The sequence below is a fragment of the Hippocampus comes genome, unplaced genomic scaffold, assembly GCF_001891065.2.
Source record: "Hippocampus comes isolate QL1 unplaced genomic scaffold, H_comes_QL1_v1.1 scaffold86, whole genome shotgun sequence".
In the NCBI taxonomy this organism is placed as follows: domain Eukaryota; kingdom Metazoa; phylum Chordata; class Actinopteri; order Syngnathiformes; family Syngnathidae; genus Hippocampus; species Hippocampus comes.
This window is the reverse complement of record NW_017805882.1, coordinates 5,457,859-5,480,086: the sequence shown is the minus strand read 5'-3', so window position 1 is coordinate 5,480,086 and position 22,228 is coordinate 5,457,859. Positions and strand designations below refer to the sequence as shown.

The 22,228-nt window shown below is 42.2% G+C and overlaps 1 protein-coding gene and 1 long non-coding RNA gene across 2 annotated transcripts; both read left to right on the top strand.

Moving 5' to 3' along the window:
• Positions 1–573: 573 nt before the first annotated feature.
• LOC109527268 (multidrug and toxin extrusion protein 1-like) lies at positions 574–11,302 on the top strand. The gene is made up of 8 exons (XM_019889071.1): positions 574–726; positions 7,254–7,340; positions 7,773–7,817; positions 7,908–8,005; positions 8,496–8,593; positions 9,524–9,705; positions 10,804–10,912; positions 11,147–11,302. The coding sequence occupies exons 1-8, from the start codon at positions 574–576 to the stop codon at positions 11,224–11,226; spliced, it is 852 nt and encodes a 283-aa protein (XP_019744630.1). The 3' UTR covers positions 11,227–11,302.
• A 777-nt stretch (positions 11,303–12,079) lies between these two features.
• On the top strand, positions 12,080–13,351 carry LOC109527462 (uncharacterized). Its single transcript, XR_002170534.1, has 3 exons — positions 12,080–12,162; positions 12,240–12,372; positions 12,466–13,351. It is a non-coding gene; the product is annotated as an uncharacterized LOC109527462 (long non-coding RNA).
• Positions 13,352–22,228: the final 8,877 nt, after the last annotated feature.

Genomic DNA, 22,228 nt, shown 5'->3' with positions numbered 1-22,228 from the left:
GCGACATGGGCATTTCAGAATGACAACACTCGAGATTTGGGAGGAGTAATACACTGTGAAAAGCAATGAATATGGTGTCTGTCCCACTGCCCTGAACTATGGGACACAAGACGCATGACGTAATAAAGAAGGCACAGCGATGGACAGAGATCTCCACTACTTTAAAAGTACCACGTTGATTGAAAATGAGAGAAAAGTATGATGTCTCCTCCTCATTATCTGCAAAGCAATCTGATGGGACAAAAAAAACATACAGATGACTGGAAACTGGGCAGGCAAGACACGCAATGAAATGAGTTGGAAATCAATGAACACAATTTAATGTAACCTGTAAATGCAGGTCAGCACTTCTGATTGGCCAGCAAAGAAGATTTTGCAGGCCCCAACTGCATGCCACTGGTTTTATCTTTGCGGAGGAGGGATGGTGCCACCCTCCTTGAGTCCCCTTTTCCTTGCCCTCCCCTTCCACAGACTCAGTCACGAGAGCAAGTAACTCGCATCACTAGGACGGACGCAACTGCATCGAAGATTAGCTCCGAATTATCCTTGATAAGATCTCCAACTCGAACCACCATGAAAATCACTGACAACGCGGTTCAACCTCCCGAGGTTGTGGGGGCCAGCGAAGCCTCTTCTCTCGGCCTGTGGTTGGAACGCATCGGAGGCTTCAACCTGACCAGCTACCGCACTGAGCTGATTCTCCTTTTGAAGCTCGCAGGACCTATGGTAAGATGACAAGATGTCATGGGTGGCATGTCTTAATTTGGCTTTAATTTTGGTGTCGAGATGTCTTTATCGATTCGCTGGCGAGCAACATGTTCCGTCGTGGTATTCAATAGTCTATGATATTCAAAGTTATCAAGTCAAGTCTGTTCAAAAATCATGAAGAAATCTTTCTTTTTGTGTGTGTGTGTGTGTGTGTGTGTGTGTGTGTGCGCGTGTGTGTGTGTGTGTGTGTGTGTGTGTGCGTGCGTGCATCCACATGCATGTTGTGGTACTCAAAAGGTTGAAAAGTCTGTTTTTGGATTAGGAAAAAAATATTTTTAAGATAAGATATCCTTTATTTGTCCCACACTGGGGAAATTTACAATTTTGAATGGCTGCACTTGTATTCCACTTGTTGTATCTCTTTATTTATGATAAACGTTTTCCCAAGCCAAACATCAATATACTTACAATACATAATAATGTATTGTAAAGAAGTTCAGAGACTGTTAATAACTTGTTTGTAGGTCCTTGTTGGGATCCTTTTGCCTTAGTGGATCTCGTCAAAATTAACCCATTTTAATTCCGAAAACTTTGCTTACTGCAGGTCATTTCCCAGATGATGATCTTCATGATCAGTATCGTCAGCATGGTGTTCTGTGGCCATCTGGGGAGAATGGAATTTTCAGCTGTATCGCTGGCAATTGCAGTAAGGACTTTTGTTCCATTGCTATTTCCACAAATACACCGACACAATTAACTTGCCTGACAATAGTTATTTTCCACAAGGGTGCAGAAATAACATGATATTGCAATGAGGACCCATACATGTACAATAGGTATGCATGGCCGACTTGGACAAACTCCAAATGTTACACTTGAATGTGAAGTTAAAATTGCAACGATAAAAGATTACGTTGAGTATAACAGGGCACACATAAATGAATCATTTCAATGAGTCAGTGTGATGGAGCCAGTATGCATTTTAATTGCCCATGTGTGTTTTAACCTTAAAGTGCCCTGGGTTAATTTGATACCCAAAAACAATGGGGGGGTTAGCAGGGTAGTTGGTGGACAGGACGCTTACATCGGAATTTCGCTAATTTCACACTTGAACATGTGCAGTACTCAAGTGTGACATTTGAAAAAACACACCTTTAGAAATGTTTGCTGGCATTTTCAAACTGTGAACTGGTTTGCTTAAAACTGGCAACATTGGGTAAATTGACCATTAACCACAAAGAAAGAATAATTGTCGTGTCTGCCCCCTCCCCCTCCTTTTTTAAACACATCAGTTATCACTTTTGACCCTGTGTACAGATTTCATTATGTCTCCCAATTTCAGAGTTGAAATGACTTCATTCCTAACATTCGTTTGCCGCTAAAAGACAGAAATGCTCCATATTTATGAGCCCCGGAATATTTCATATTTACAAAATAAGTTTAGAATGAGAGTCAGAGACCAAATGTTAATTGAACAAACAAATGTTGCTATTTGTCCGCCAGTGGTAATTGTATGCAAGTTTGTCAATATCATTGCAGAAAAACGCGCAACTCATGATGAGAGGAAATGTAAGAAAAAGAAATTAAAACACAAGCGCTAAAAAGATGTGTGTTGGGGGTGTGGGGGGTGTGTGTGAGTGTGTGAAGATAATATGTACACAACAATGGGAGCCAAATGAAATCAATTCCTAAATTATCAGACAAACTTTCGGTTCCGTAGGAAAAGAAAAGTTGGACTCAATCGTGACATTTCATAGCAGCACATCCTGGTGGAATTTCCCATCTCACTCACTGTAGGTGGGGAGTCTCCATGTTGTTCCTTCCTCCATTCTAAAAACATACATGTTAGGTTCATTCAGTTGCTCTGAGTTGCTGATTGAACCCCAGATATTCAGCGAGACAGTGTCAAGGGTTCAGCGGAGGTCAAGACACACACTGTGCCTGTTTTTTTCATCCAACATGAATGATTGGTGACAACTTTTCAGTAAACAACCTCTTCAGCCTTTTGGTGCATCCAAAGGGGAAAAAGCCTTTGAGATACAGATACTGTATGTGACACTGTTTCTTTCCGAGCATTCCTTTTCGATACCAGTAGCAAAAAGAACAAGCAAACGAACAGACTTTGCAACAAAGGTGGCAATTCCCAGGGTGAAGCTGAGCATTCCTGAACTTCCCGCAAAAGTTACAATGGTTTCCAGTAAATGTTCATTTTTTTTAAATGTTTTTTTTTTTTTTTAATGTGGAGTTCACATTTTGTTCTTTGAGTACAGTGACTGTGTGCCAGGTGCATTTTGCGCAATGATCTAAAATGGAGCTTCCTGTTTGAAGAAAAAAAAGAACACATTTGACTACAACCTGTTGGGTTCAGTACCGTTTGCAAGGTTAAGAACTACTGAGCTAATTGAACACACTAATTTGCGTTTTATGTGTGAATGGGCGGGCAAGGAGGGGATACCAACGCGGGGCGTCTCGGTCTAGCTGTAGAACGGGTGCATTGGATGGTGCCTTGCGGCACTAGAGAGGGTGCACTACTTGTGCTAATTGGGTGAAGTCTTGTTGCTGGTTATATCAGTGCAACACTATTAAAATATATTTCTTAAATATAGAAGTGATTGAAAAAAATGCACTATTGCTTGATCTAAAGTATCGCGTGTGAACCTTTTGATTTGTTGGCTATTCTATTTGTTAAAATGGATGAAAAGTTTAAATATTCATGCTGATCTTTTTGTTAATGTTGAAAAATGAGTTGAGCCTAAATTTGATGGCTTGCCCCTAGGACTAAGTGATCCTATTCACGGGCAGACCTGTCTAACAGAACCTAGCATGTTGGTTTTAATAATCATTTGTCTAAATATTCTTCAGTCATATTAGGCGTGCCACTAGGATCTATCTATCCTCTGCCCCATTTTGTTTTTTTATTTACATGCTGCCTTTGGGTAAGATTATTTTCTGATCAGTTTTGCATGCTTCTGCGGCCAAATGACTCCTGTCAAATCCAGAATCTAGAGACAGTATGCCACATTAAAAGTCGTATGTGTCAGAATGTTCTCATGTTAATTTCTGCAAAAACAGACTTGCCAGTGATTAAGACTTCAAATTAAAAACACCTGTCACATGACTTAATAATGATGAATGCAGGATTTCTGATAGCACTCATATATCATAAAAACTCTGATTTTTCAGCCTCATATTTGGGAAATCAGTAAAACAACACTTTTTCATCTGCGTAATATAGCCATCATCCATCCTGCTTTAGCGTTTAGAAATGCGCAGATTGTTCTGAATACTCTTGTGTCTTCGAGACTGGATTATTGTAATGTTCTTTTCTCTGGCCTTCCTAACTATGCCAGGAGAAGTCTTCAGCTTGTTCATAACTCAGCTGAGAGATTCTGACTAGAACAAATAGATACAGTCATATTGTTCAAAAGTCAAAACCAACAAATACTGCAAATCCATGTAACTTTGGCTGAATTTTTACAGAAACGAATGCTTGGCTTTCCGTGGGCAAGTGCCACTCTTCATGTCATTTTTGTAACAAAGTCTGTTCCTTTTCTTTGTTTTTCTGTCTTCCATCCTCGGGAAGGACTGCTTGTAAAGATAGCAAGAGAGAGACGAGAACAATGTTGATGCGACTAGTTGTCACGAATCATATGATTCAGTGTGTGTGTGTCCTGACCGCCACTGAACCTTTTGGGCGAGGCATGTCCGGGCATGGAGGGCCACTGTCCTGCCTATTTTTCATCTCTCGCGGCTGCAACACGCCTGATTCAAATGATCAGCTCATCAGCCAGCTCTAAAGCAGCATTAGAACGATCCTGATTATTTGAATCAAATGTGTTGCTCCTGGGAGAGCTGAAAAAACAGTGGCCCTTGAGGACTGACTTTGGCACCTCTGACTCAGTGAACACCCGGTGGTTCAATCGAACCTCAGGTTAAGAAGCATTGCTTTACATTCTTTTTCCATGAGATGCCACGTCGATGACAGAAAATCACTACGTCACCACATCATAAGCTAGTTTGCTTTAGACAGACATTGGGAGTGAATGAGATCCTCACATCTCTGTGGGCTAAATTTTCCATTGTCAAAATGTCAATAATGTCAAAATGACTGTTGTGAAAAGGAATACCAAGGCAGCATCCCAGCATCGTATTCAGTCTATGCATTCCATTGACAATGCTTCTTTAATTGCAGGTGATTAATGTGACTGGTATTGCCATTGGAACTGGCTTGTCAATGACTTGTGATACCCTCATATCTCAGGTAGTGGCCTTATTAAAAGGTTGCACTTTATTCATTTATTGTTTCCGGTGATTGATATAAAACCTTTTTGACTGTCCCCTGAAGATTTCTGGGGTGCACTTAACCGATAGTTGAACAATGAACTCGTGGATCAAGTTTTCTTTCATCTATCAAAACTGTAATTTGTGTGATTTGGGTCTTTCCTAACACTGCTTATTTGATTCTGCCTTTCTGTAGACATTTGGAAGTGGAAACCTGAAGCGTGTGGGGGCGATTCTTCAGAGGGGGGTTCTGATTCTACTGCTGGCTTGTTTCCCCTGCTGGGCTGTTCTCGTAAACACTGAATGTTTTTTACTTGCTGTTAAACAGAGCCCAGAAGTTGCCCAGTAAGTCACTCTATAACCCTCAGACCACCTGCAGCAGACCGGGTATTTTTTTGTTCAGAAGAAGGCTAGACCTTATATATTTAATCAATATCATAAAACATACACAAAGAAGGCAATCCATTCACCAGGCACGTAAGTGATCAAGATGCCGAACTAAAGAGCGTGGTTACTCTTGTGATGTGGTGTCTCCTAGACTGGCCACAATAAAAGGCCTAAAAAGAGCAGGTAATATTCCAAACAACACAGCACCACTGCCGCAGTGAGCTGGAGCCTATCCCAGCCTACTTTGGGCAAAAAATACATACAGTATAGAGAAATAACCAAATTTACACCCATAGGTAATTTGAAACCTCCATTTAACCTCACATGCAAATTTATGGTCTGTGGGAGGAAACCAGACTACACATGTGACAGATCCCAGACAGAGGTCTGATCTGGGAACCCCAAACATCCAGCCGTAAGGCAGACATGCGAACCACATGTTCAGCCAAGCAATGTCATTTCTGAGAATTTGATGTGCATCCAGAGGGGTCACAACTGGTGACCAAACACGTGTTACCACAGCAGAATAGGACCGCCGCATTAGATGTCTGTACCTGCCATTATAACAATCCCCGCTATGTTGGTTGAGTTCAAAACTGTCCGATCTGATGTTTGTGGGAATTTAAATATTCCACTGCATTATTGTCAATTAGGGATGGAACGTTACCAAAATCTCATGGTACAATATCTTCCAAATGTTAAGGCCATGGTATGCGGTATTGTAAAAAAAAAAAAGGAAAAGAAAATTAAGTGCTAGAAATATGAATTTCATTTAATTGTAGCTTTTTTTTTTCCTAATTCAATTATGGATAAAGATGTTAATTTGTAAACATACTCACTCAAATTGAAGACAAAATACACAATGCTCAAATGTTCCAATTTTACTTTACAACCAGCAGGTGCTGGTCAAGTGCAAAGAACAGTTCAGAAACATTGAGGGGGGTCAGTCAACTCAGCCACCCACCCTTTAGTTTTTTTCTTTTGTTTTATTTATTTATTTATTAACAACAACGTTCTATGTGGCTCCACTCCTCTGACTGCAGTATTATGATTAATAATGTTTTTTTGTGGAATATGAAGTAAGCAGCAAAATCCTCCCGTTTTTATCCATTGCAGGAGGCGGCCATTTTGCCACTTGCTGCCACCTGTGCAGTCCTGACATGCAGCCAAATACAGAAAAAAAAAGTGCTGTATACCTTTCAAACTTACAGACCTCAGTGACATGCCCCATATTGTTTTAATTTCACCAATCACCACGCTGTGCGTGTTTGTCTATTGTTTTTGTTTCATCTATTTTTTTTTTCTTTATTTGGCTGCATTTTGACTTGTGCTGCGACTGTGTGTGACATGAAAATCACAATCTCGATGCTGATTGGCTGTCGGTGATGAGGGTTGGTCAGAGGCCATGTAGGTCGGCCTTAAATAATGACAGAAACAGTGACGGACCTTCCATCAGTTTGACGGAATGACCACCTCTGCAGACAAGTAATATTCTCACAGGCATATATTTTTCATACTCTGTGAAAAAAATACTAATAAATATAATATTAATAAACTTCGTGACTGTCTTCTTCCACCATTTTCATCTTAATGTGAGCGTGTATCTCCCTGCATGCAATACTGCCACAATAACGTCCCTTTTTAGAAGGCCAAGGCGCCTGAGCCAAAGTTGACTGCAGAGGGCAGTGTTTTACTTGTCAGACGTCCGGACATTCAATACAATTTTTCTGTCGACGTTTGATAGCTTTCCATCGCATATTAACAGCATTGATGAGAAATTTGAAAGCGAGATACCTTGCAGTAGCGTTACAACCCTACCCGTTAATTTCATTTAATAATGCATTTGATGCAATGCATGTATTGTAATGTGTACATGATTCCATAGCACATTTTCTCATGGCTATTTTTTTGTGCTTCATAGTCTGGCACAACTTTATGTGACGATCTTCATGCCTGCTCTACCGGTGAGTTCACATGTGTCTCATTGTCCATGAGTTATTCGTATAATCAATATGTTTACATCACAGGTGTCAAACTCAAGGCCCGGGGCCCAGATCCCGACCGCCAGATCATTTTATGTGGCCCACCAAAGCAATTTTGCTTCATGCTAAAATACCAAAATTGCAAATTGTCTTCACTTTTAAAAGCATTTAGATATTGCAAGCATTTTTGTTCGTAATCCCTCTTTAAAAATAAATGGAATAATATTTGAACAAAAATGGCCTCCGATAACAAAACTATCATTAACAATTTGCTGTGTTTATGAAATATGAGACAATTTGGGTTGACATGTTAAAACGGCCCCGAAGGAAACCCTAACAAAGGAACGAAGGAAACCCTAATAAATTTGACAGCCCTGGTTTACATCTATTGTCTGAATCTATTTCCCCCTTCAGGTGGCATTTATGTACCAGCTGCTGGGAAGATATCTTCAGAACCAGGTGCCCTGTAGCAAACATCACTGATATGAAAGTTAATAGCATACATATAAATACGCTGATTAATAAGAGTGTGTTTTTTTTTTTTCCCAGGGAATAATTTGGCCTCAGGTCATAACCGGTGCAATTGCAAACATCTTAAATGCAGTTTTCAATTATGTCTTCCTCCATCTTCTGCATTTGGGAGTTGTGTAAGTTTCCCATTTTAATTGAATTTCTTCTTTTATTTTGAAAAACAAAGACCCTGTTTGTTTTGCCAGCACAGTGAAGATGAACTTGCTAGTCTGTTAAAATTCAATTCATCCTCTTAAAATGCAAATGTGTTTTCTGATTCTTTCGGCAATCGTAATATTTCCCACAATGCAATGTACTCTTTACTTGCCTAATTTGATTTTGAAGTCATTTTGGTAATGTTGCTGTCAGTGATGGATCCCAAGATTAAACTGATCTGCCCCCTTCACTTCCGAAAAATTTGTGATGACTGTACTTTGTGCAGACTTCACACCCTTTCTTTCCATAGCTATCTGAATACTGCTGTATTATTAAAAAAACAGTCAACATTTGTAGTTTCAGACCACCTGTCGGGAAGAGAAAATTTTACATCAAACAAACGACTCTCTTGTTTTTTTATTTATTTATTTTTGCTGTGTTTAACACATTCTTTGTTTGTGTTTGTTCAAGTGGGTCTGCTGCAGCTAATGCATTCTCGCAGTGTGTTTTGTCCATCATCTTATTTTCCTATATTTTCTGGAAGGGATTGCACAATTCCACGTGGGGAGGTCAGTTGCATTCTCACTAAACTCAAAATGTGTTGATGAATGGATAAGTGTTTATTTTTAAGTCATGTTCCATTCTCGTTGCAATATTCGTTCACATTCATAGTTATTGCTGCAGTTGTTCATTGTGAAAGTCCACTTTCTAAATTGATTAGGATCAGTAACTACAGGTATATATAGGGTTGAGCCTCTTAAAGGGTGGCGATGGCCACCATTTTTTTATCAGCGCCACTGGGAGCCACATAGAACCGCGCACGCACTTCTTATATGGGCGAAATTCACGCCGGCAGAAAATCACGAACATTTGTGCATAACTGGTGGCCATTGAAATGCACTGGGAATATCGGGGCTTGGGGGGAATTGTCCATCCACCAATCCATTTTTTACTGCAGACAATTTAGCTCGTAGGATCACTTGGACACACAAACCCTTCCACCACAATAAGGTGACGGCTCATGGAGTGGTGGGGGAATTGTGAACTACAAACAAAACAAAACACTGATAAATCCCCAAAATACAAAAAAACAGGGATTGGAAGCCCCCAAAAAAGAACACACACACACACACACACACACACACACACACACACACACACACACAAAAAGATTGGAAAACAATCTGAGACGAGGTGAATTTCCGGGTGCGGAAGCATGAGTATGCGGTGCCCACTGTCGGAGAGTAAACATGTTTATGTAAACATGTTTATAATTTATATGTTATAATAATCCCTGATAAAATACAACATGTTGTATTAGAGGTGATGACTTGGACTTGGTTTATACTGCACATTATTTGACAGACTTAATAATGTTTACCAAAGATTCTTTTTGTAGACCTATTCAGTGACTATTATTGTCGATGCTTATTCATTTGAAGACATGCTCAACTTCAGCAGTGTTTACTACATGCATGTTTTTAATTTTTGACACACAGGCTGGTCACCCGACTGTCTACAAGAGTGGGGACCCTTTTTCAAGCTGGCCATGCCGAGCATGCTCATGTTTTGTATGGAGTGGTGGGCTTTTGAAGTAGGAGGATGCCTTGCTGGCATCATTAGTGAAGTTGAGCTGGGAGCCCAATCTGTGATGTATCAGCTGACCATTGTGGCTTTCATGGTAACGCAAACAGAAATTATGTATCTCATGGGTGGCCAACTCGATGAGCATCAGAAGTCTGACATTGTTACACAAACCTTAATGTCACCGTCTTTGTAACAATTGGATGTTTGAAAGATTTTGCGCATGTACCAAATGAATTTGCTGATTTGTGTATTTATTACAAAGTACGATTGTGAGTTATTTCTCATCTTACTCCTGACAACATTTGTTGTTTTCACTACTAACGTGAGTGAGAGAGGGAGTGAAATGATGCTTTGAACTAAACAGAGACTCAACATCCTTCTACAAAACATACTATTCTATCATACTTGAGTTTCCAGCCACCAGCAAACCCCAGCACTAGACCACACCCTGTCGGCAATTATCTTCCAAAATGGAATACGCACCTTATTTGAGCCACTGAGAACCAAGCCAAGAGAACAGAGCAGGCTCACGTAGTTTACATCGCCTCAAATGCAGAAAAGAAGCGAGAACATGCACAGAAAGCACTTTTCTTGATTCATCAGCACGACATTCTGCCAACTCCTTTTTCCAAGATGGCTGCACCCATGAAACCAACCTTCGCAAAAATAAATAAATGAATAAATAAAAAGAAAGACGGTGGCCCGGTGGTCGAGTGGTTAGCACGTCAACCTCACAGTGCAGAGGGTCAATTCCAGCTCCGGGCTCCCTGTGTGGAGTTTGCATGTTCTCCCCGGGCCAGTGTGGATTTTCTCCGGGTACTCCGGTTTCCTCCCACATTCCAAAAACATGCGTGGCAGGCTGATTGAACACTCCAAATTGTCTGTAGGTGTGAGTGTGAGCGCGGATGGTTGTGCCCTGCGATTGGCTGGCAACCGGTTCAGGGTGTCCCCCGCCGACTGCCCAAAGACAGCTGGGATAGGCTCCGGCATGCCCCGCGACCCTTGTGCGGTAAAGCGGATCAGAAAATGGATGGATAGATAAAAAGAAAAACGAATTGACCGACTGACAGATGACAAACCACATTGGGTCAGCCAATGAAGTCGCGTGCATCTTATGAGCCTTGTGTTGGCCACCCTGATCTACGGAATTCTAAATGGCTCAGAAGTGTTTGTCTCCATTTTATCTTTTCAGTTCCCCATTGGAATGGCTGCTGCGGCAAGTGTTCGAGTCGGCAATGCTCTTGGGGCAGGAAACAGTGAGCAAGCCAAGCTGTCTTGCAAAGTTTCGATCATCTGTACATGTAAGGGACTTTACTATCTATGGGTAACTGTGGTGAATAGAAAGTGGCAGCTGTAAATTAGTGGTGGTGGTCGGGAGGACAAAAGCATGCCAGAAATATGTTAGCATGTTGAAGTTGTTTTGCATGGTTGGGAGGCGGTGGGGAGTGCGGGGGAGAGATGCACAATCTTTCATGTAACATGATGGGTTACCTTTCTATGCAGTTTACATTTGCTGTGTCTGTTTCCCTTTGCAGCTGTCGTGGCCACTTGTATTGGAGTTAGCATCACACTGTCCAGGAATGTTATTGGCTACATTTTCACCACAGACCCGTGAGTTACCACACCTTTAGTTGATATTGCAATGCCCTTGTCTGCGGTTTGACGATGGCGCGGTTACTGATGCTTTTCAGTCACTTAATTGATTGCACATTAATTCGACAGCTGCTCTCAGCCACAAATCATTTCACACACTGACTGCCTGACTTTCACCATCCTAAAAGCCATCCTGTCTATCTTGGCTTTTTGTCTGCAATATTCCTTTTTTCCTTTGCGCTAACATCTGTAGACATCACGGCCACACCGATACCCAAGCAACAAACAAAGAGCAACAAGGGAGAGCTGAATTGGTTCTCTACAATTATTCATAAAGGGCGCTACAATGCATGATGGGGAGTGTGTGGCTTCACCATCGCTACAAAAATATATAACATATATGTATAAGTGTGCGACAAGGTAGTTGACTGGTTAGCACATCCACCTACAGTGCAGAGGTGCAGGATTCCTGTGTGGGGTTTCAATGCTTTCCCCGTGGGTTTTCTCCGGGTACTACGGTTTCCTGCTACATTCCAAAAACAAGCATGACAAGTGAATGGAACACTCTAAATTGTCCCTAGGTGTGAGTGTGAGCATGGATTCGCTGGCAACCGGTTTCGGGTGTCCCCCGCCTACTGCCCCAAGGTAGCTGTGATAGACTTAAGCACGACATGCCCACGACCCTCGTGAAGTTAAGTGGATGAGAAAATGGATGAATGGACATGTATACGTTTGTCTGTACAATCATCCATCCACTTCTTGGAAGAGCAAACAAGCTCTCAATGTTCCGCAGAGAGGATCCATTGATGAATTAAACTGAAAATTAACATTGCGTTGTATCAGTTTTTCTTTTTTGTTTTTTTTCCGGACTTTATCTTTTCTCTTCAGAGACATTTTGAACAGGACTGCTGATGTCATGGTTATTTTTGTCTTGATGCATCTTGCTGATGCTATTGCGGTGAGACAAATAATCACATCAGACATTTTAATGATAGAATGATCAATGTTCACATCAACCCTGCAATTATCACCCAGGGTGTGAGTGGAGGTGTCTTTCGAGGACTTGGAAAACAAAAGGTCGGTGCTCTGTCGAACCTGATTGGACACTACTTCATTGGCTTTCCCATCGGTGTGTCTTTATTGTTTAAAACACCATTGGGCGTCGTAGGTAAGAAAATAACATTATCGTGGACTCATACGTTCTGCAATCATCAGAATGAGACACTTTTGAGTCTGTTGGCTTCTGTTGTTTCTTGAACAGGACTTTGGATTGGTCTTACCATCTGTGTGGTACTGCAGGCTATTTTCTTTATCGCATATTTGTACAATCTTGATTGGAGAAAGGCTACCGAAGAGGTGTGTCACTCAGTTCGCTGAAAACACAAATATGACATGCAATTCAAGTGATTTCCATTGTGACATATTTGAACATCTCTGATCAGGCTCAACATAGAGCAGGGGTCCGGGTCCCTGTTGAATTCATGGTGGAGATGCAAGACCGCGAGCCAGGCCAACCCATTCCTGAGCAGCATGAAACCGCAACCACCGTCGTGGGCAATGTTCTCTCAGTAACACAGCTGTTTTTGCGGCGTGGCTTGGTTTTACTTGTCATGGTCATCATATATGCGGCTGGAATCATTGCCAGTCACTTCCTTGTTAAACTCCTGAAGTAAGTCTTGTGTTGGTTTGTAAATGACAATTATCAGGTGAACACTGGATGTCCGGAGCATGGTTAAAGAGCTAAGTTCCAAATTACGGAGTACTTCGAATGATCATGATCATACTCCATATCATCAATCACTGGACCAAAGTAGTTATAGTATGTCCATAACAATATCTGTGAATTATATTGTGTTCATTTTGTCTCAATAATCTCATGCACCTTTGTTCTTTTTCTAATGATTCACGATTGAGATGAAGAGTGACCGAAAAGCCACGTGGTTCCCGAGACAAGAAGGTGAGGGTGGTTAGCAGTATCCCTGCAACCAGCAACTCTGGGAGCTAATTTTTGCATTCTCAAATGAGCACCAATGGCATTTGATATTTTTTTAAATAGACTCCATGATATGCAAAAAAACATACAACAGGTTCCTGAAGTGGGCTACACACGATGATTTTTAAAATCATTCATTTTTAAATTGTGAGAGACCCCCACGGATGATGAATAAAACAAAATCCTTACGTGTCTGCTTACTGCTCTTAGAGCAGGGGTGTCAAACTTAGTTCCTGGAGGGCCGCTGTCCTGCATGTTTTCTAAGTCTCCCTGTTGCAACACACCTGATTCAAATGAACAGGTTCAATGTCAGGCTTCCGCAGAGCTTGCTGATGATCTGATCATTTGAGTCAGCTGTGTTGCAACAGGGAGATTTGGAAAACATGCAGGACAGCGGCCCTCCAGGAACTAAGTTTGAGACCCCTGTCTTAGAGTGTGTGCTGTATTTAAGCTAATAAACACAGCACAATGCACACACGCAATAACATTGGCTGCAGCACCTGTGAAAGGGACCAAAGTGCCACAGTGCTTCAAGGCCACTAGAAAGTACCAAAGAAGCAGAAAAAATTAGAAGAATTGGAAGAGGTTAGCTCAACTGTTAGCTTATCTGGTCTTCTCCATTGTGGTGAATGACTTGTGAGATACGTTATGCAAACACTGAATGCAGACAGTTGCGCCTCTATTTGTGCTTCAGGCTGTTTCGTAATTGGCTATCTTTCAGTTTCCAATCACAAATAGAGAATTCAGCCCATTTTGGAGTTCGAGAAGAAATTACGCATGTAAATATTTCACAGGGTTTTTTTTGTAAATATTTAACAGGTTTGACATTGATGATTGTTGGAACTAACCCATTTTTAGGCACCCCGCACTATAGTTTAGTCACTCAGATTAATCTTTCATTGACAACCAAGAATCTGGCCATTTTGTTGTTTTTGAGGGAAGTTGCAAATGAGGGAAGATGCTCAACAATGACCTGATGGGCTGTTTTTGTAGCTTTTTCTTTCTTTTCTTTCTTTGTTTCGTAATTGGCTATCTTTCAGTTTCCAATCACAAATAGAGAATTCAGCCCATTTTGGAGTTCGAGAAGAAATTACGCATGTAAATATTTCACAGGGTTTTTTTTGTAAATATTTAACAGGTTTGACATTGATGATTGTTGGAACTAACCCATTTTTAGGCACCCCGCACTATAGTTTAGTCACTCAGATTAATCTTTCATTGACAACCAAGAATCTGGCCATTTTGTTGTTTTTGAGGGAAGTTGCAAATGAGGGAACATGCTTAACAACAATGACCTGATTGGCTGTTTTTGTAGCTTTTTCTTTCTTCTTTTTTTAATTGATTGTGCATATTCATTTGGAACACTGTGTTTTGAGTTATTTTGCAAGAAAATATTTTGTCATAGTTTTGTTCAGTAACACCCAGATTATTATGGGAGCTAATTGTAATTGTTGAGGATTGAAAAATGCATTGACTGTAAATCACACTGCCTGCTGTATGCACAAAACAACACGAGCCTACAGTACAAACCAATCCAAATAAAAACTTTTTTTGAAATAAAATTGTGATGCTCATATATATTCGTAATTCTTAATTCTAATACCCGCTGCCGGTTCTTGACAGTTTTACTTGGTGTGTGACAGGGGGGTGGCAGTAGGTTCAGTTGGGAGGGCAGAGGTTTTCAGTTATAAGTTAACTCCACCTATGCATACACAATGTTTCCTCTAAGGTGTGTGTGTGTGAGCAATTGTGTTCTTCTCCCACCCTCTCAGTGCACATGATCAGGCTGGCACACACCATACACACACACATTACATTTCTACACTCATTCCTTCCTTTCCACCCCAGTTTAATCTACAAACAGGACACCACACCATTCCCACTTCCTTTACAGTTTCGGTAGCGTGACCAAGTGTGGACACTCAGTTCTACAATAGTTAATTTTGAAGCATAGATTGACACACAATTCCAAACATGGTTGTAGGTCAGGGGTAGGGAACTGAGGAAGGTGTGGAGTGGGGAGCGACCTAAAACAGGCCGGATATGGCTCTCAAGGAACCCGAGTTCCCTACCCCTGAGCTACAACCATCTTTGGAATTTTGAAGCATAGATTGACACACAATTCCAAAGATGGTTGTAGCTCAGGGGTAGGGAACTAAGGAAGGTGTGTTGGAGTGGGGAGCGACCTAAAACAGGCCGGATATGGCTCTCAAGGAACCAGACTTCCCTACCCCTGGTGTAGCTTATGAGCCCCTAAAATGAGGCTCTTTCCCACGTTTCAGAGGTCAGATAAGTATACATTTGTTGTGCTTAATTCCATGACGTTTTCCACTATTTATGAGTGGACAATGTGGGACCATACTTACCCAGATTGTATGGAGACTTCATTAAAATAATTACTTCTGCTTACAATTACCAGTGGGCTGATTTTATTTGTGTCATAAAACTCTCTTCAATAATATTTAATCGATTTTTTTCGTGACATACCTGCATCGTGGAACTTATTTTGTTCTTCGGTTTTAGACAAGTGTAATTCTGGTTTGACCACCGTCTGCATGTCTGATGTTGCTCATCGTTGTCCAAAGGATGCTCAGGGCATTTGTGTGAATGCTGAGGCACATGCAAAATTAGAGGTAACATTCTGCAGACTTTAACCACACAAATACACCCGCTCGCAGGCACACACATACACCCTCTAATTCAGGTTTTCATTTCTGCATTCCCTGAAAAGTTTGATGCAGATCACATTAATAATATAGCTTCATGTTGAACCCTAATTCATTCTGTGTGTAGGCTATTCAATAACAATTCTCAACTCGGACTGCCGCAAACAATTATTTTGCGAGTTGGCCAGTTACCGATAGTAGCTGTAATAAGATGACTAATCGGATCATGTAAATCACCATATATTGCTCCAGCAAGAAGGTGCTCTTGTATAACCGTTACTATCTTATAGCCCGTATTCTTTAAGGCAGGGGTGTCAAACTCATTTTTGTCGAGGGCCAGTTTCCCTTGGAGGGCCATTATGACTGAAACCATAGAAAGAAGTCAAGAATAACAGTTTATTCGCCTACTGTTTAAGTTACTGTAATGAGGGGTTTGGTAACAAGGAAATGCTTACAGTGTCACTCTTATTTATTACAAATGAGAATTTCAAATTTTGGTAGCAATTTTAGCAAGCATCATGAAAGTTGACATAAAATGATATGGCGGGCCAGATCTGGCCCCCGGGCCTTGAGTTTGACACCTGTGCTTTAAGGTATTTACAAATTCAAAATAAAGACAATGAAGTTCAACTTTGTTGAAACTTCGCAATTTGTACCAGCATTCCTGACTTGCCGCGAGTTTGAAACCACAGCCTCACTCCCTTTCACCATGAATTGTAACTTTGTAACATACTGTAAAACATGAAAGGCAGCAAGTCATCATACATACCATCCTTGGCCTGGCGATTGTCACGATGACTGACTAGCCAGCGACCACTCATTTGCTTTGCATCTCATTTGTTTTGTTGAATAAGATTATTATTAGATTGAAGATTATGTAAGCAATGATTTGATATTGTCAGACTGTCACCCGATACCTCTGACACAAATCGATGAGATTGTTAGCCCCCTAAAAAGGCTGCTGTGCGAAGGGAGGGCTCAGCCTATTTTAAAAGCCCATTTACTTACGTCATACTTTTAAACATGATACTTTGGCACACATTCTTTTCTGTACGAGAGTGGTGTTGAATGATGTCAAAACAACCATGTAACTGTGGCTGTTGCTATGGTTCCGAAAAAAAAATGAGATGTGCAGCATGTGAAGCAGTTGATGTGGAGCTTATGCAAGAGGAACAGAAACAAAATATTGCAGAGCCTCCGTATGAGATTCACATACAGGTATTTTGAAGAATCTTTTTTAATCTTTTATTGCCATGAAATGTGTCATATGCTTTAAACCAGTTTGTCTCAAACTCGCGGCCCGCGGGCCAAATGCGGCCCACAGGATGCCAGTTTGAGGCCCCCGCCTTGATATGAAAGTTTAATATTAGTGTGGCCCGCGCGACTTTGAAATGGATGCTGTATGTGTTAGCACTACCTCCGTGCTAAATAGTTAGGTTTGTCTCATTCGAAGGCCAAAAAGCTTCGGAGCACCCGGACTATAGCTGCAACGGGACGGTGCCCCGCACCAGCTTGAATACACGTGTAAACCACGGATGTAAACAACCCAGCGCTGCAGCTGAATACAAATTTAAACAGATAAACAACACGCCAGTGTGGCTGTCACCGAAGCATCAAACCTGACGTTACACACGCACAAGAAATGGGAAAAATGAGTGCTAAGAAGCTAACACGGAGTAGCATTGAATTGCCAAAACTGAAATTGATTTGAGATCATGAAAATAAACAGTCATTGCTGCAAATAATCAGCGCGACTTCCTTTACTTGATGTACCGGATCTACTCGGAATGTCAATGAATGAAGTGACCTACAAAGCAACTTAGAAAGCGCACAGTTGTTGCCTTTCATTCGCCCATGCACACCCGCTAATATATTTGGGAAACAAGCACCAGGACAACTGATGTAATTTTTAAATGTGATGATTCTAAATGTTTACGCCCATATACTTTTCAAAATCACAGTAGGAAGCACGCTGATCAAGGGATAAGCACGTCTGCCTCCCAGTTCTGGGTTTAGGCCAGGGGGAGGGAACTCCGGTTCCTTGAGAGCCATATACTGCCTGTTTTAGATCTCTCTACTTCGATGCAATAAATAATAAATGCTTTTGCGATGCGAGGGCCCGGTCTTATTCGGTGGGGTCGTCATAGTGCGTAGAGCTGATCAGCTTCGCCAGGGTCCGCCAAAGACCACTGTCATGAGCCAGGTCCGCTGCATCCTCCAGGGTAAGCCCTTGGTGCGGGAGATCCTCCCTGATGACATCAAGCCATCTGGTGTGGGGTTCGCCGCATGGCCTTTTCCAGCCGGCTGTAGCTGGGTCGAATGAAAAGATGGCACGAGTGGGGTGTTCCAGGGGTAATCGGAAGAGATTTCCAAGCCAACGGATGCGCCTCTGGGTGGCCACTTGAGATGTGGGGGGCTGAAGGGTACGTTTAAAGAGGTCTGAATTAGTAACAGGGAGGTGCCAGCTGATGTTCATGATGGTTCTGAGTGACCTGCTGTCAAAGCCATCGATCCTCTTGGCCAGATTCTTGTTTCAAGAGTCTGATTCAAAAGATCAGCTCATCAGCAAGCTCTGTACAAGCCTGAAACGATCAAGATCAGTTGAATGTGGTGTGTTGGAATAGGGTGAGACCTAAAACAGGCAGGACATGGCTCTCGATGAACCGGAGTTCCTTACCCCTGCCTGAGGCGTTTGAATCTTCCTGTGTAATTTGCAATCCTCTCCCCATGCTTGCGTTGCTTTTCTGCTAGTATTTCAGCTTCCTCCAGGAATGAATGGTTGTTTGCATCTTGTTCTGTTCATTTCCTGTTCATTTTGAAGACCTACTCCCTCTAATCCATTTCTTGTGCCTAAGCTTCACTGCTGATTAGTTGCCTGACTGTTTTCAGCTGTTCCTTGCTTTACTTAACCAGCTCTGCTCTTCACCTCAGTGCCGTCTGGATGCTGCAGCTTATAATTATTACTGGAAAATCATAGAAGCTAAGCATGGCAAGAAAATGCAGTGTTTGATAAAGGAATTGGATAATCTATTTTTTTTCCTCTGTGAAAAAGATACATTCAACAGAAAGATAATCATTTTAACAGGACATTTTGTAAAGGTGTGATTAATTTTAGTTTCAGGTATTGAATGTATTCCTCCATATGAATTGGTGGATGTATTTTCTCTACTTAGGCAAACTTAACAAGAGACTTGATGTTTGATACCTATTGCGTCTCTTAGTGAAGCGGTGGTGTTAGGGAGGGGCCAGCCAGGCAGCCTCCTCAGCCAGGGTGCGCTGCACCTCACACCTGAGACTCGTCAGCTCATCACCCACCTGTTGCCTATCTGCTCGTTTGGACTGGTATAAATTGACTCACAGACCATTCCTCAGTGCAAGTTTGTGCCGTCACCACGCCAGTGGACTCTGTTGGCGCCACCTGCAGTTTCTTGTTCCTTGTGTGGACAATTCCTTTGTAGACTCCTCGTGCTCACTGTCATGAGCCAGGTCCGCTGCATCCTCCAGGGTAAGCCCTTGGTGCGGGAGATCCTCCCTGATGACATCAAGCCATCTGGTGTGGGGTTCGCCGCATGGCCTTTTCCAGCCGGCTGTAGCTGGGTCGAATGAAAAGATGGCACGAGTGGGGTGTTCCAGGGGTAATCGGAAGAGATTTCCAAGCCAACGGATGCGCCTCTGGGTGGCCACTTGAGATGTGGGGGGCTGAAGGGTACGTTTAAAGAGGTCTGAATTAGTAACAGGGAGGTGCCAGCTGATGTTCATGATGGTTCTGAGTGACCTGCTGTCAAAGCCATCGATCCTCTTGGCCAGATTCTTGTTTCAAGAGTCTGATTCAAAAGATCAGCTCATCAGCAAGCTCTGTACAAGCCTGAAACGATCAAGATCAGTTGAATGTGGTGTGTTGGAATAGGGTGAGACCTAAAACAGGCAGGACATGGCTCTCGATGAACCGGAGTTCCTTACCCCTGCCTGAGGCGTTTGAATCTTCCTGTGTAATTTGCAATCCTCTCCCCATGCTTGCGTTGCTTTTCTGCTAGTATTTCAGCTTCCTCCAGGAATGAATGGTTGTTTGCATCTTGTTCTGTTCATTTCCTGTTCATTTTGAAGACCTACTCCCTCTAATCCATTTCTTGTGCCTAAGCTTCACTGCTGATTAGTTGCCTGACTGTTTTCAGCTGTTCCTTGCTTTACTTAACCAGCTCTGCTCTTCACCTCAGTGCCGTCTGGATGCTGCAGCTTATAATTATTACTGGAAAATCATAGAAGCTAAGCATGGCAAGAAAATGCAGTGTTTGATAAAGGAATTGGATAATCTATTTTCTTTCCTCCATGAAAAAGATACATCCAACAGAAAGATAATCATTTTAACAGGACATTTTGTAAAGGTGTGATTAATTTTAGTTTCAGGTATTGAATGTATTCCTCCATATGAATTGGTGGATGTATTTTCTCTACTTAGGCAAACTTAACAAGAGACTTGATGTTTGATACCTATTGCGTCTCTTAGTGAAGCGGTGGTGTTAGGGAGGGGCCAGCCAGGCAGCCTCCTCAGCCAGGGTGCGCTGCACCTCACACCTGAGACTCGTCAGCTCATCACCCACCTGTTGCCTATCTGCTCGTTTGGACTGGTATAAATTGACTCACAGACCATTCCTCAGTGCAAATTTGTGCTGTCACCACGCCAGTGGACTCTGTTGGCACCACCTGCAGTTTCTTGTTCCTTGTGTGGACAATTCCTTTGTAGACTCCTTGTGCTCCCCCCTGAGCGTTTAAGTAAGTCCCAGTTTTCTCCCTGAGTTAGGGTTCGTTTCCTGTGGACATTTTTCCTTTGGCTTCTTCGACTTCGTGCTTCTTCCTGAGTGACTTGCTAAGACTCTTCAATAAACTACGCCAAGTGTTGGCTTCAACTATACCTGCCTGTTGTTGTGCTATTGGGGTCACATCCAAACCTTAACAGGTGGCTGACACACTCAATCTACATCTGCTCCAAGACAAACGGGTGTATATTTTTTATTTTAATTTTGGGTTACTCTCACTCCAGTGAAAGGGTTTCTCTGACCTCTGACAGAATATTTTTTTTCAGTTCCCCATGGGAATGGCTGCTGCGGCAAGTGTTCGAGTCGGCAATGCTCTTGGGGCAGGAAACAGTGAGCAAGCCAAGCTGTCTTGCAAAGTTTCGATCATCTGTACATGTAAGGGACTTTACTATCTATGGGTAACTGTGGTGAATAGAAAGTGGCAGCTGTAAATTAGTGGTGGTGGTGGTGGTGGTCGGGAGGACAAAAGCATGCCAGAAATATGTTAGCATGTTGAAGTTGTTTTGCATGGTTGGGAGGCGGTGGGGAGTGCGGGGGAGAGATGCACAATCTTTCATGTAACATGATGGGTTACCTTTCTATGCAGTTTACATTTGCTGTGTCTGTTTCCCTTTGCAGCTGTCGTGGCCACTTGTATTGGAGTTAGCATCACACTGTCCAGGAATGTTATTGGCTACATTTTCACCACAGACCCGTGAGTTACCACACCTTTAGTTGATATTGCAATGCCCTTGTCTGCGGTTTGACGATGGCGCGGTTACTGATGCTTTTCAGTCACTTAATTGATTGCACATTAATTCGACAGCTGCTCTCAGCCACAAATCATTTCACACACTGACTGCCTGACTTTCACCATCCTAAAAGCCATCCTGTCTATCTTGGCTTTTTGTCTGCAATATTCCTTTTTTCCTTTGCGCTAACATCTGTAGACATCACGGCCACACCGATACCCAAGCAACAAACAAAGAGCAACAAGGGAGAGCTGAATTGGTTCTCTACAATTATTCATAAAGGGCGCTACAATGCATGATGGGGAGTGTGTGGCTTCACCATCGCTACAAAAATATATAACATATATGTATAAGTGTGCGGCAAGGTAGTTGACTGGTTAGCACATCCACCTACAGTGCAGAGGTGCAGGATTCCTGTGTGGGGTTTCAATGCTTTCCCCGTGGGTTTTCTCCGGGTACTACGGTTTCCTGCTACATTCCAAAAACAAGCATGACAAGTGAATGGAACACTCTAAATTGTCCCTAGGTGTGAGTGTGAGCATGGATTCGCTGGCAACCGGTTTAGGGTGTCCCCCGCCTACTGCCCCAAGGTAGCTGTGATAGACTTAAGCACGACACGCCCACGACCCTCGTGAAGTTAAGTGGATGAGAAAATGGATGAATGGACATGTATACGTTTGTCTGTACAATCATCCATCCACTTCTTGGAAGAGCAAACAAGCTCTCAATGTTCCGCAGAGAGGATCCATTGATGAATTAAACTGAAAATTAACATTGTGTTGTATCAGTTTTTCTTTTTTGTTTTTTTTCCTGACTTTAT

What these genes read in the sequence shown, in the direction of transcription:
- LOC109527268 (XM_019889071.1), top strand. Translation starts at nt 574, where the DNA reads ATGAAAATCACTGACAACGCGGTTCAACCTCCCGAGGTTGTGGGGGCC. An exon ending in TCTTCATGCCTGCTCTACCG is followed by an intron (nt 7,341 to 7,772) that starts GTGAGTTCACAT and finishes TTCCCCCTTCAG; the next exon opens with GTGGCATTTATGTACCAGCT. An exon ending in TGACCATTGTGGCTTTCATG is followed by an intron (nt 9,706 to 10,803) that starts GTAACGCAAACA and finishes TTATCTTTTCAG; the next exon opens with TTCCCCATTGGAATGGCTGC.